The sequence below is a fragment of the Lampetra planeri genome, chromosome 39 (assembly GCF_965212315.1).
Source record: "Lampetra planeri chromosome 39, kcLamPlan1.2.h2, whole genome shotgun sequence".
NCBI lineage: Eukaryota > Metazoa > Chordata > Hyperoartia > Petromyzontiformes > Petromyzontidae > Lampetra > Lampetra planeri.
In genome coordinates, this window is record NC_136145.1 from 8440085 (window position 1) to 8454202 (window position 14118).

The 14118-nt window shown below is 47.5% G+C and overlaps 1 protein-coding gene across 1 annotated transcript in view; it reads right to left on the reverse strand.

Moving 5' to 3' along the window:
• SQOR (sulfide quinone oxidoreductase) overlaps positions 1 to 14118 on the reverse strand; it is a 24889-nt gene continuing 10771 nt past the window's right edge. Inside the window, exons 5-10 of the mRNA XM_078612764.1 lie at positions 10128 to 10322; positions 8107 to 8316; positions 5974 to 6157; positions 4334 to 4401; positions 2059 to 2237; positions 1 to 1230 (exon numbers count right to left, since the gene is read on the reverse strand). Coding sequence (XP_078468890.1) covers positions 1173 to 1230; positions 2059 to 2237; positions 4334 to 4401; positions 5974 to 6157; positions 8107 to 8316; positions 10128 to 10322 — 894 coding nt within the window. The 3' untranslated portion in view covers positions 1 to 1172. The remainder of the gene's footprint in view (positions 1231 to 2058; positions 2238 to 4333; positions 4402 to 5973; positions 6158 to 8106; positions 8317 to 10127; positions 10323 to 14118) is intronic.

Below are 14118 nucleotides of genomic sequence, written 5' to 3' on the forward strand. Positions count from 1 at the left end.
TTAAAGTCACTCCACAAGCAAATTTTATTGTGTTACTTCCCAAAGACAGCTGTCGTCGTTATTACCATTGCCATCAGTAACATCACGGTGGCGGCAGTGGCGGCAGCTGTCGACGATTCAAACGCGCACAAACGTAACCGTCTATGCATTTTCATTTTAAACAACAACAAAAAGAAACATTATTACAAATTTCTCCCTTAATGCAAAAATATAGTGTCTATGCGAGATGTGTTTGCAGTGCAGTGAGTCCCAATAACGGTGCTGAAGATCAGCGTTAACTCCGGGAGATGGGGAGGAGGACATTTACCTATCTAAAAACAGGTGACAACTAAAGCCCTCCGATAACATCTGAGGAAGTTATGTTGCATTTGTTTAACTAGAGTGAGAATTCACAGAGACCAGGACGAGTCTCATATGCAGGAGTGACTTGGGGCGTTAAGTGGGCCAGTAGTCGGGCTGATTTGTATAATCCCACACGAAAGCAGAAGCTGCTCTCCTTCCTTATCTTCTCACTCCCTAAAAGCATTTCCTTTTCATAGGTGTGGATAATTGTAAGTTCCATCATTATTCGAGGATGATTAATGTCTGATTTGGCAAGTATTACTCATGGTCCAATACTTGACATGTAAGCAATGCAAAGAAACCACATTGAACAGCTGTTGAAATTAACTTTTGTTATATGGCCACACGCAATCGTTGATGCGTCCGGAAAAGGCGAGCTGGCATCCCCATGCCTGGCTTCCTGTAACAAGCGACAATTGTCACGTGAGAACATAAAAAGCCAGGTTTCAAGTCGAGGTGAATTCACTTCCGATTTAAATGCTCGAAATTTGTTCAACGTGATCAGCTGCACTCGGGAGCCGTGTACAAATGAAGCCTGCCATTCTAGGCAAAGACTGTCACATACGTGACCATACCGAACAACCCATCTGTGCGAACCTCAAAACGTTTGTGCGGCGTCAACGCGACAAGACAAGAAACAAAGTTCACTCACGTGGAAAACGCAAAAGGGGAGACAACGCGAGATCTGGCAATAAAACTAAAAACTCACTCTCATGAGAGGAAGGACCACAACAAGTGGCCATTTTAACTCGCTCAAGTAGTGACGTGATTTGACAGAGGGAAGGGGTCGAAGAGGGGGTTGGTGACGCAGTGTATCATGGGTAAGATATTCACTTGAAGCCCAGGTGCATAATTTTGCGGTAAATTCCTGGTCCACCCCACAAACCCCTGAAAAAACACACAGACACAGCCAGAGACAAAGAATCACACGTTAGTCTGGTTGCCATGTCAGGAGACGTGTTATCTGGGTTCAGCTATTACGGTTGGCACAATAGCACACGGCAGGGGGTGATAGGAAGGCCAGCACTGCACACTCCCGGCCACCCAAGTGCCGATGCTGACAAACAAAACAGAACAATGGTGAATTGGATGACACATGCACAGCACCTTGCCGATTTTGCGTGAGTGTTGTGGATTAAATTTTTGCCAGGTTTACTCCAAAAGCCACAATATTTGCAACTGCACAACTGCTCGGGTCCCACGTGCTCATTGACTGTCAGTGTTCACTGCTGCAGGAAATAACTTTTGACCTTAAATTTTACAGGCAAGACAGACGAAGGAAATGCATTGACGCTTGCGGCATTGCTCGGAGAGCTAAATAAAAACTAAGCTAAACTATTTTATTTACCAGGTAAGGCCCACTAAATTTTTTGCTTTTATTGTAGAAGTTACCAGGCCACAAATGATAGCTCTACGACGTGACTTATCATGTGGAAATTTATAGTAGCAGCCAAATAACCTAAACGCATGTTTTTAAATGTGGAGGGAGACACTAAAGGACCCACAGAAAAATCCACGCGAGCACGGGGAGAACATGCAAACTTCATATATACAGGCATCGTCATGGTCGGAATAGAACCCACGATCTCCTGCATACCAGCCGAGGGAGATAACACCTCGCTACTGTAGTGCCCTGAATAGCAAGGTTCGGCCGGCCGAGCGCTGGGAATGCGCTGGGACACGCTGTCGTGTGGTGGGGTGCGGTGGAGCACGTACTTAAGCAGGCCGTGCCAGTAGAGTGGTGGCATGACGTCGGCCTTGAGGTGGTACATGGTCCGCCGCTCCTTGCCCTGGTCGAAGGGGAACGTTTCGAGGGGCTGCCCGTTGAAGTCGAACTCGGCGAGGACACACGTCTTGTAGCTTGTGACAAGCGGGCACGACGTGTAGCCATCGTACTGCACCGTGACGCGCGCGGACGGGCAGGTACGTGGGCGTGACCATGCAGCAATGGACGGACACACAAACACACAAGTGAACATAAACATGGGCACACATACACGGTCTTACAAAGACAAAGATTCCCCGATATAGCCTGAACAGACTGTTGCGGCAAGTGCTGTTAGCAAGTAGCACCTATGAAGGCGAGCACGGTACACGAGGGGGTGGGTGGCCAGCAGCATGCCCGGCCGCCATTGTCTCCCTAGTGGCTATGTTCACACATCGCACGAGGTACTAATTTGAGGCTAAGTCGACCTAGGGGAGGCCCAGGACCATTTCAGATAATCGTCACTGGTGTTGGCCATGAGTGGGAATCGAACTCGGGTCGCCAGGGTTATAGGACAGTGTGCTAACCACTGCGCCACCTGCTCCCCACAGAGGCACACAAGTAACAACAACAACTGCCATTCACCACTAAGTGGTGGTGATGTCACCACGGTGCTTGTGCTATGCTAGGTGCACTTTGAGGCGACGTGAAGTGTCGAAGGCCTGCTGGCAGGAGGTCACAGAACAGACCCAGGTGTCATGGGTTTACTGACTGAGATGACTGGCAGATGCACCAACTGTGCTCCCCAGTGTGCCAACTTTCTGCGATTTAGCCACCCGGCAATCCGCTCATTGCTGTGAGCGTCACTCCTCTGCCCTTCATTTTTGTAGGAGGGTGACTGCCTCCAAAACACTGACACACGCATGGGCACGCACGCTTATGGTCACAAAGGAATGGACAAATATAAAATGTAATGCCCGCAATCGTCCATTCAATATTACGGCATTGCAAAACACGTGCCTAAGATACCAGATATGAAAATTATCTACAGTTAATTTTCTATATGGCCATGTGGTGCTGAGTTAGCAGGGGAACATCATAAACCGAACAAGCAGGGTTTTCTGCCAATGTTAGAATTCAAAAAGACAAGCTATGAATCATTAAAAAGAATTTTTAAAACAAGTTTCAAATGATTTTGTTTAACGAGGTCAGGACGCAAGAGACCAGGATGGAGTCTCATTTGCAAGAGTATCCGGGGTAGTTTGTCTTCCAGTAGGGGGCGATGATTATCGCATAAGATCCCAAAAGAGTAACTTGCGGCCTCATTTTCGAATTTGCCGAATTAAGGACCCTGATGCCGGCCTACTCTTGCGAATGATGTCAGACTAGGACACTGAATCAGTGAACCGTCCGTATGATTCGCATGGTTGGCTAGGTACGGTGCAAAAGAAGTTCAACATTAATACATACTGTAGATATTGCATGAGATGTTGTGCTTTAGTGCAATGCTGAGAATCTGATAGACAAGAAAAACTATGAACAAAAAAGTGACAAAGGAAACCATTCGAAGGAGAGAAATGTTTCAGGAAGCATGACGAAAATATGAAGGACAAGAAAATAATTTTTAAAAAGCATTGTGAATACGGGCATGTATAACTGTAATAAATACTGGATAGTAAATAAAACATAAAATTAAGTAACATAAGCAAAAATATCCTTTATATTTTCACAGTCCTTGCATCCTGATGCTAGCTGGCTCGTCAGAGGGGCGTGCATCACACGGTTTGGTTTTGTAAGTACAACCGGTTGTTCGCAAGTCATATGGTAAAAAATGATAACATCTTAAGTGCAGATGTTCATAAATCGGACATTCGTATCTCGGGGACTGCCTGTAATTGGATGTTGCCAAACAAATGTCGGATTTATTCAGACAGAGAAAGATGGACATGTAGTGATGAGGCTCATATTCCTTCTTTTTGGGAAAAGCATAAGGGCAAGTGGAAGATGAAGACGTACTCGACCAAGGGGTGGAAGGGTTGACGTAAATCAGTGTTCCGCGCTAAGCATGGGAAACTACGTCGTGGGAACATGGGCCAAGGGGGAGCGCGCTGGCTCACGTCGAACTGCGAACCCCCGGACCGAGGCAGAGTCGACCTAGGGGAGTCCCAGGACCGGTTTCGATATTCATCACTGATGTTGGGTGTGAGTGGGAATCAAACTTGGGTAACCGGGCTCGCAATCCATTGCGCTAACCTCTGCCCTACCCATGAGTGAAACATAGCTTACCGCGTGCAAGATGGCCTTGCCCTTCATCACCCTCGAGATTGTTTTGTCCAGAACGGCCGATTGGGCAGCTGCATACATGGGGATACACACGCACGCACACACACAAAGACAAAAGGTCCCTCATTTAGCCAATAATATATGTCAGCGAGCACCTATTAAGGCCGGCAAGGTACACAGTGAGGTGGTTTGGCCAGCACCACGTTTGAGACTGCCGGTGTCTCTCCCCAGTGCCGATGTTTACACGCCATGCCACGCACTCATTTAAGGCCGAATTTAGCTCGAGGTCCTCGACCGGTTCAGATAATCGTCACTGATGTTGATCGTGAGCGAAAACCAAAGTCAGGTCGTCGGGTTTATAGCTACCGCTCCTCGAACGCACACAAATACAAAGATCCCTGTATAGCCATATAGACTCTGTAGGGGGTAACTGCAGTTAGAGAGCACCAATGAAGACCAACATGGCACAAGAAGGGGTGGTGTGGCTCATACCACGTCCAGCCGCCTTTGTCTCCCCAATAACGATGTTTACACACCAAACCAGGTACTCATTTGAGGCAAAGTCGACCTAGGGGAGTCCAAGGACCGGTTCCGATATTCATCACTGATGTTGGGTGCGAGTGGGAATCGAACTTGGGTAGCCGGGCTCGTAATCCATTGGGCTAACCTCTGCCCTATCCATGAGTGAAACATAGCGCCTTTGAAAATGGCGCAAATACCAAATATACCAGATTATTATTGTTGTTGTTGTTGTCACTACAATGGGACCCCTGTGTTTACATGTTTGGGACTCGAACCGGTCTAATGGTTGCCTTGCCAAGCTTACATCTAGTGTTGAAAAATCAGCAGAAAAGTATTTACTTTTACTATTTGTACTTATAAACTTGTGTAAATAAAGAGGAAGTCCATCGCTTCCTCTGGACGGCCTGCAGATGTCAGCACAGAGTCAAGCTGACTGGGACCTCTCTCAACAGCTGCATAACTTCAATATCATACGATATGTAAACAAAATGTGGCTGGCTGGCAGGACTTCACGTCCAGAGGAAGCGATGGACGGACGCATGGACAGTCAATTCCAAAGGACGTCTGCGTTGTTAGTAATCAACAAAACATGAACAGATGTCTCCTCTAGCTCAACAGCTTGGCTTGTCGTCTACAGCCACTAGAGGGAGCGAGTGGGCAAGCAAGCGAGAGTGCGGGAGTAAGAGAGGGAGACTGCGAGTGAGCTAGGATGCAAATAAAGGAGTGAGCGAGCGTGCTAACGAGTGAACGAGTGTGCTAATGAGTGAGAGCTCATAAGTATGCGAGGTGTTTTTTAAATAAGTGAGCGCGTTAGTTTGCGAGCAAGCATGCGAACGAATGTGCTGAGTAAGCCAACGGTTGATCAAGCATGTGTGCTAACCTGCTAACAAGCGAGCAAGTAAGCCAACAAGTGAGCGAGCGTGCTAACGAGCGTGCTAACGGGCATGCTAACGGGCAAGTGTGCTAATAGCCGTGCTAATAGGCGGGTGAGCTAGAGAGCATGCCAACTGGCGAGCGGGCTAATCGGCGTGCTAACGAGAGGGCATGCTAACGCATGTTGCTAACGAGCAGGTGTACTAACGGGCATGCCAACACGCGGGCGTGCTAACGGGCGTGCTCACCGATGGCAGCGGCCGTCTTGGAGGTGGGGATGTTGGTGCAGTCTCCGATGCCGAACACGTTGGGGTAGCGCTTGTGCTGCAGCGTGCCCTTGTCGACGTCCACCCAGCCGGCGGCGTCCGCCACCGCGCTGCCCTTGAGCACGTTCACGGGGCCCATGGGCGGCGTCACGTGCAGCAGGTTGTACTGCACGCGCACAGAGGCAAAGATCCCCAGTGTGGTGGCCTTTAACGGACTGTTGGGGCGAGTGCTGCCAGTGAGCAACCTACGAACGCCGGGGTGGTGGCCCAGCACCGCGACCGGCTGCCATTGTCTTCCCAGAACTGATGTATACACAGCACACAATGTACTCATATAAGGCTGAGTAAACCTATGGGAAACCGTCGACCCGTTCAAATATTTGCCACTGTTATCGGCCGTGAGCGGGAATCAAACTTGGGTTGTCGGGTTTGGAGTGCAGCATGCTAACTACTGACCCACTGCTGCTCAGAAGGGTTGAACTAAAAGGCTTGTGCATTTCACGCCGATTTTATGTCGCCATGTTTTGCGCAACCATTTTATCAATGAGGCTGATTTGATCTAGGGTTGGTCCCTTATACAGGTATCCCTCGATTTATGAAACGTTCGATTAACGAAATTTCGCGTCAAAGTAATTGGCAAATTCTAGACACTTTTTGATTCACGAAATATAATATCCACGTAAACGAAATTTCATTCGGCATGCACCACGATATCAAACAAGAGCCACCCGGGAGACGACGTCATCCATCCACGACAGCGTCACGGTGTCCCTACAGTTGAACAGTGACGCCTCCACATCACCTTTCCAGTTATTCCAACATGCAGATGTTTTGGTGAGCTCCATGAAAAGGTTATAAAACATTTTTTTTATTCATTATTATTCAATCGTTTTAATATTTATGTTCTTTATTTTTGTATTTTTAAAAGTGATATAGGTGTATATGTTTAGGTTGTGAGTAGAGTTGGAATGATCTAGTTCCCTGTGCCGAAACACATTCCTAATTTTTTTATATTAAGTTTATGGGAAAGGCCATTCCAATTTATGGAACTTCGTTCTACGTGTTTTTTTAAGAACCCATTCCTTTCGTAAATTAAGGGACACCTGTACTCAAGTTTAACTCATATTGGGCCATCTCTAGGTGCCACAGTGGCGAAATGTTATCTCCTTCGTCTGGAATGCAGGATTTCATGGGTTCGGTCCTGGCCCTGATGACTGTATATTTGGAGTTTGCATGTTCTCCCCTTGGTCGTGTAGATTTTTGTCCAGGTCCTCTGAATTTTCCTCCACATTTAGAAACATCTATTTAGATTATTTGGCTGCTATAAAATTACACGTGATAAGCCACTTCATTCAGCTATCATTTGTATGTATGTATGTTGAACTTCTTTCGCACCGTATATAGCCAACCGTGCTAATCGGAGGTGAGGGGGAAGGACAACAAACTAAACACAAAAATCAGTTCTAAAGAAATTAGGTTTCAATTTAGATTTAAAAGTGCATATCTCCAGTGGCTTCCTAATATCTGAAGGAACATCATTCCAGATGGTCGCAGAAGCGCAACTTGCTGTTTTTGGCAGACGTCCCATAGAGTAGTGAGTTGCAATAATTGAGCTTTGTCGATAATATGCTACATGCCACTGTGTTGGCTATGTCACGACTCAATAGTGGCCAAATGTGTTGGAGAGCTCTGATATGAAAATTGTGGGACCCGACTAAAAAAAAAGACGTAAAAGTTCAGTCTGCTTAACCTGATAAAGTAGAAATAGTTAATTGGTGTAAATGCTTACCCCGAGCTCTCATACTCTGATGGTGCATTGTCTTTGAGTCGTGCGCCTTTTGGCGTCATCTGGTCCAACCCATGTGAGACTAGGCTCTAAGGAAAGCTGTCTCGGGTGTGGACCAATCAACTTCAAGGACAGTGCATACATTATCAGAGCTATGTTTTTTGTTTGCATTATGACTGCAGGTATTGTGGTGTATGTAAACATGATGTCAGTTTTGTTGCCAGATAGAAGAGTAAAAAAACAATTATTAGAAATAGTTAAGTTTATAGTTGTAATAGTTTCAAACAGATGGATGGACAGAGGCCATACAGTCAACGCTTCTGCCGAACCTCGAGTGTGACGGTCTCGCCCGGCTGGTCGAGCTTCTCGAAGACGGCCTCCCGCCGGTCGGCGCGAACCTCCACCAGGTTGTGGCGGAAGTTCACGGCGATGTTGCGCTTGGCGGCGATCTTGGTGAGCACATCCGCGTACTTCTTCACGCCGAACATCACGGCCAGAGATGTGCAGAAATGGAAGTTCGCCTTGTCTCGCTTGCCCGTCTGAAAAAAATGAAATTTAAGAATTAGAATAAAATACGGGAGTTGTCCGTACGCATTATCCGTTATCCACCATCATCAATTAGCTTTATCTACCATGGTCAATCTACTATTGAATGAAGGCCGCCCCAAGTCACCACCACCTTCCATGATCCTGAATTTTTATAATACACCCAAGCAACTGCACATGATCCGATATTACTCTATTTCTTCTTGGACGTCCTCTTGGACACGTTCCAGTCCTCGGTTGCCACTCCGTTATTATTCTTGACCATCATCCATTATCCCCTTGTTTTAACACATCATCATCAATCACCATTGTCATCAATACACGAGGTATCCATTGTCTATCCATCATCTCTCACGGTCTTGCAGTGCAACACACAAGCTCTATTTCCAACATTATTAAACAATTATAATGAGAGAGCAAGTTTGAACTGTGTGGTGGAATGCTGAGGATAAGCAAAATGTTAAGTGTCTAATTAAAAATCCCTTGGGGTGAGCTAGATGGCACATTCTGGTCACACTCAAAAAGCTATCACAGCTGAGAAGGTGGCAAACGCCTGGGGCCCTCTCGACTCTCGATGTGATGTGGTGGACATGCACAGGGTTAGGGCGATGAGCCTTATCAGGTAAACAAAAAATATTCACACGACCAAATGCTCGTGTAATTTTTTCCAACCATGCTCAAACCTGTGTGTAATTTATAAGCCAGGAAAGTGAGGCTGAGGCCGACCACAGAAGAGCTCGGGATTACGACGCTGTTGCTGATTGGACAGGGCTCAGTATGGGGACAATTCGACACAAAGACTTCCATAGACAGGGCCCTGTGATGTAGAATAGAGGAGAGTCCATCTCGCGCTTAGACCTCGGATCGAGGAAGGTTAGAATCGAACAATGTTCAAACTTATGCTTAAGTTACTAATCCTTCAATAACGGACGATAGCTTTATAGGCAGCCTGTAACTATATGTATGTTTCTAATGGCCCCTTTCATGGAACGAAGAATCATCATGATTGACACCACGATTTGACATCACGATCGATCTGTAATGTTTTTTATTTACAATGTGGATTCAGGCTTACGAGCCAGATTGGCACAGACTGGGAGGCTGGGCCTTGAAAGTCAACTTCACGACAACTGCAGGATCTAGCATGTGGAGAAAAGCGATGGCAAGCAGGCGCTGCCATCACAGTGGCATCAACCAAAATTAACTCTTGACCTTGACGTGCCCTGCTCAAGAAACCGTCACCTCACTTTAACCCCTTCACTGGGAATCTAACGTCCGCCTGGCTCACGTCCGGTTTGTGCCGGCATGTGTTGGATACAATGTCCAGCGTTGCGTGTTGTCTTAGTGTGGGCTGGGGACTGTTTTTGTTGTTGTTTTGCTGCTTTGCCCAAGCTTGCATTTAGTGTTGAAATACTGGAAGGAATGTATGTACTTACGCACTTTTTACTTATAAATATTTCTATATATTTGCACTCCTATTTTTTTGTGTATAATTTGCTGTTAGAACTTGCTGACCTGCCTCTACTGGACATCTGTCAAAAAAAGCTTCATAGCTCATCGGATTTCTCCTTCAATCTACATAAATTTTCAGATTCTGGTGTCGCTGCATGTGACGGGAATCTTGTTAACTTCCAGTTCCAGAAGAAGCTGGCTGGCACGCAGAAGGAAACGCTGGACAACGCGTGAGTGGCAACAGCCCGAAAACCACCAGTGGTGGTACGGTAACCCACAGTAACCCATGGTAATCCATGGTAACCCATGGTAACCCGTGCCGCTGGTTGCCGAGTTCCGGTGCTCGGCGCACCTTGCGCATGTAGTCGTCGGCCAGGTACATGATTTTCTGGGGGGCGCCGGCGCACTTGATGGGGGTGCTGGGCAGTGTGAAGATCGCGTTTCCCTCGCGAAAGTCCTGCAGCGCGCGCCACGTCTTGTCCACGTAGTGGCGCGAGTAGTTGGAGCCGACTCCCACCTCCTCGAACGCTTCGGGGAGCCCTCGCACCTAGACGTAGAAAGAGGTGGTGATGGCGAAGGGGGGGGGGGGGTCATGGAAGATGGTGAGATAAACTAAAACTTTTATTTTACCAGGTAAGGCCCACTGAGCTATGTATCTCATTTTGAGAACCCACCTAGCCATAAATGATATCTCAACAAATTTATAGCAGCAAAAATAATCTAAACGCACGTTGGTTCTAAATGTGGATGTAAAAACTGACGCCTGTATAAAAAAATCTATGTAGACGTCAGGGTCGAGATCGAACCCAAGACCTGCATACCAGGGGAGGGAGATAACATCTCACCACCGCAGCACGGTGGGGGATGGGGGATGCTGGGCGGTTGTAATGGGAGTGGTAGAGAATGATGGGAGCAGCAGCTGTGAAAGGAGGAGACCGAAAAGGGACGGCAGTGAAATCAACAGCAAGAGTCAAAAGAAGCTGGCAGTGCTATGGGTGGGGGGGAACAGCGAATTAGGGGAGCAGTAGTATTCACGGTGACAATGAATTGTGAAGTAGGAGGTGGCAGTGAACTTAAGAGGGGGAAAGCAGTGAATTGGAAGCGACGGCAGTGAATTTGGGGGAGGGGGGGCAGGATTGCTGCCACCTGATAGTGATATAGGACACAGCAATCAATGGGGATGTGCGGCAATAGAATCACGCAACACAACGGGGCAACAGTGGTGAAGGCAGCGGCTCTCTGACAAAAGTTCCCACGAGGTCATCTCAGCATCGCAGACTGACCGACACCGACAGTGGCTGCACCTTTCTACGCCATTATGGGAAAAAAACCCTCAAGAAGGCCCGGTCGGTGAGTGGGACGAGGGTTCAGACCACCTAGTTCCTGCGGCCCCCCTACCGGCCGCTCGCGATCTCGCCGATCGACACCGGATTATGGTTGTGAGCGCACACTCGATCCTTCCCAGCAGAGTGCCCCCGGCACCCTCCTCTCCATCCCACGTCCCAGGGTAACGAGGAGAGTCTGGGAAGTAACGTGACCGCGGCGCTCACTAACCGGGGCTTTGCACGCAGCGGCTGTACCGTTGTCAGATCCAATATTTTTGTGTTTTTCTTTTGTTTGGCACGATGTCTGACATATTGCTCCACGTGCTGCCTGGGGAGCTTCTTGCAATGCTGTATAATCGAGGGACAAGGTGAACGGCTCATTTCAGTTGCTGAAGAAGCTCCCTACACATGGCACTGAAACGTCAGATATCGTGCCGATACAAGGCACGGCACAATTCGTCTCTCTCTCCAGCAGTATGCACGCCGTCGTCCGTTTCTGGAGCATGACGGCGCGAGGTAGTGTGTAACTGAGATCCCAGGAGGGCCCAGTCCCTGAAACCCATAACCCAAACCAGAACCAAACTGGGAACTAAACCTGTAACCAAATCTGTACCTCAACCCCTACCCAAACCTGTTACCAAACCCAGAAACTCAGCAGTGCAGGCTGAGCGTCTCCTCCGATCCGTAATGAGCCCTCCCCAACCCCGTGCCACGTGGGAACCAAGTGACTTAACCAGAGCTTGGTCATCGTTAGTTTGAGGATTGCAGGCCACACGGGCAGTTTGTAGCATGCTTTCCACGGTGGGGGAGGCGGTGATGCCCTGCTATGTTAACAGCTGTTCAAGATAAAAAAATTCAAATACGATTTTCCACCTTATGCGAAAAAGGCGTGAAGCTGAAAACCGTAAAACGGCGCGTTTCCACATTGTGCCACGCGCCATGCGGAGTGACGTCCGACGTTTCGCTCCGCATGCCGAGTCGGGAGCTACATTCGGCTGCGCTGCGCCGTCCGACGCCGAACAACACGCGGCTGCTGTGCGAGCCTAACACGAGTGGAGTGCCACTCACATAGGAATGACCGCCAAAACCTACGCCGTCACATTTACTTGTGTTAACTTTCATGGTCACCAAAGACAAGAGGACCACAGTGCAAATCACGTGCTGCTGCTACTGCTGTATTTGGCAGTGGTGCACAAACACAATGAACAACAACACACTGCACGTCAATAACAACACTGTGTGTGGCCTGACAAAAAATATATAATAGGTGACGTTATGAGCAATGGCCCTGCTTCGTCACTTAAATAAGAGAGGCCAGAGAACTAGAGTGGATAATGAAAGTTGGAGACAGCACTTCAGGAACTGTTGATACTTTTGGCATGACGCATAAAAGTCCTGGTGCTATTTGTACGCGTTTATGATTGTGTGTCTTTTAGAGACGTGTGCAGGTTCCCTGTCTGAACTGTTTGTTCTTCTATGATGACTTCCCTTGCTACTTACAAATTTGAGAACTTGCACGTGTGCGTAACGTGTATGTAACGTGTGCGTGACGTGTGCCCACACGCGTGTTCGTGTGTGTGTGCGCACGCATTGGGAGCGGTGCCAGTGGTTTAGGCATTGCATTACGAACTCGGCCGCCTGAGTTCGAATATCTGAACCAGTTCTGGGCCCTCCCCTAGGTTGACTCAGCCTTAAATCAGTACCTGGTGCGGTGTGTAAATATCGCCACTAGGGAAACAATGTAAGCTGGGCATGGTGTTTGACACGCACCCCCTCGTGTGCCGTGCTTGCCTTCAAGTTCAAGTTAATTAATTAGGTATAGCCCTGTGAGCCATTCGGCTCTTGAATCGAGTGCAACCGCAAAAAATAAAAACATGAACAAGAAAACATCTTAAAGTGAATATGTGACTAAGTGCAAACAGAAAATCCAAGAAAAGACAGCAAAATATTGCAGAAAAAACACCGTACACCAACGCTGTGTGCAAAAATCCCAGTGGGATGCAAGTCAAACAACAACAACAACCACAAGACAACTTAGATTAAGGCCATCAGTCTTACTCCGTACTACAACAAACATGACTAAACCAATAAACTTTTCGAAATCACCAAAATAAAGCCATGAAAGCAATGAAACAGTGATTATAGGAACTGTGACGGAATTTTCACAATAAATGACATAAACAACATGTACTACCAAAACCCTGCAGCCATAGCTGGCTGCATGAGTCACTCCACAACAGCAGGAGTATCAGTCAGAGTATCATAATTTTTCAATGCACCTTTAAGATCAGCACACTAAATCAGAACACAGGTCATACTTTGCAGCCATCATCCGGAGCGAAACATTTTATTTTAGGCCACTGAATAGCACTGGCAGCTATGGGTGTACAACTCCTCTAGAGCAGTTTTGAGTTCATAGGTGCCCGCCAACAGCACTGTCTGTTCAAGGCTATACAGGGGAACTGTATCTTTGTTGTGTTGTAATCCCCATTCACTGGGTGCATTGCATCTGCAGTTGAAAACTGAAGCTTCTGTCTCCAGTCAGACGGGGACACGGATGCATTTCACAACAACGTAGAAAAACGCTCTTGTGCTTACACACACACTTATCATTCACACACACGCAGACTACCACTCACATTATCACTCATGCACACTCCACACTGTCATACTTTTACTGTCACCCGCATACACATTGTCACACGTACACGCGGACTGTCACCCGCAATGCACACGTTGTCACTCACGCTCTCACTGCCACTCACATTGCCATGGCTGAAACCTCGGATTAAACCCGCAGGACATTTTAATCCCTAAATAATAACCGCTGGGTTTAAACCTTGAGGCGGTGCCCCCTTAGAATCTCCAACATCTGAGCCACTGGCATGGCGTCATCTTCATTAGTGATTACGTCACCGCTAATGCAACACCGCAACTGTAAACACATCAGCAAGAATGGGCTCCGCTAAATTATAATATTACAACACCCAGAAAAAAATCTGGTCATAAAATAATATG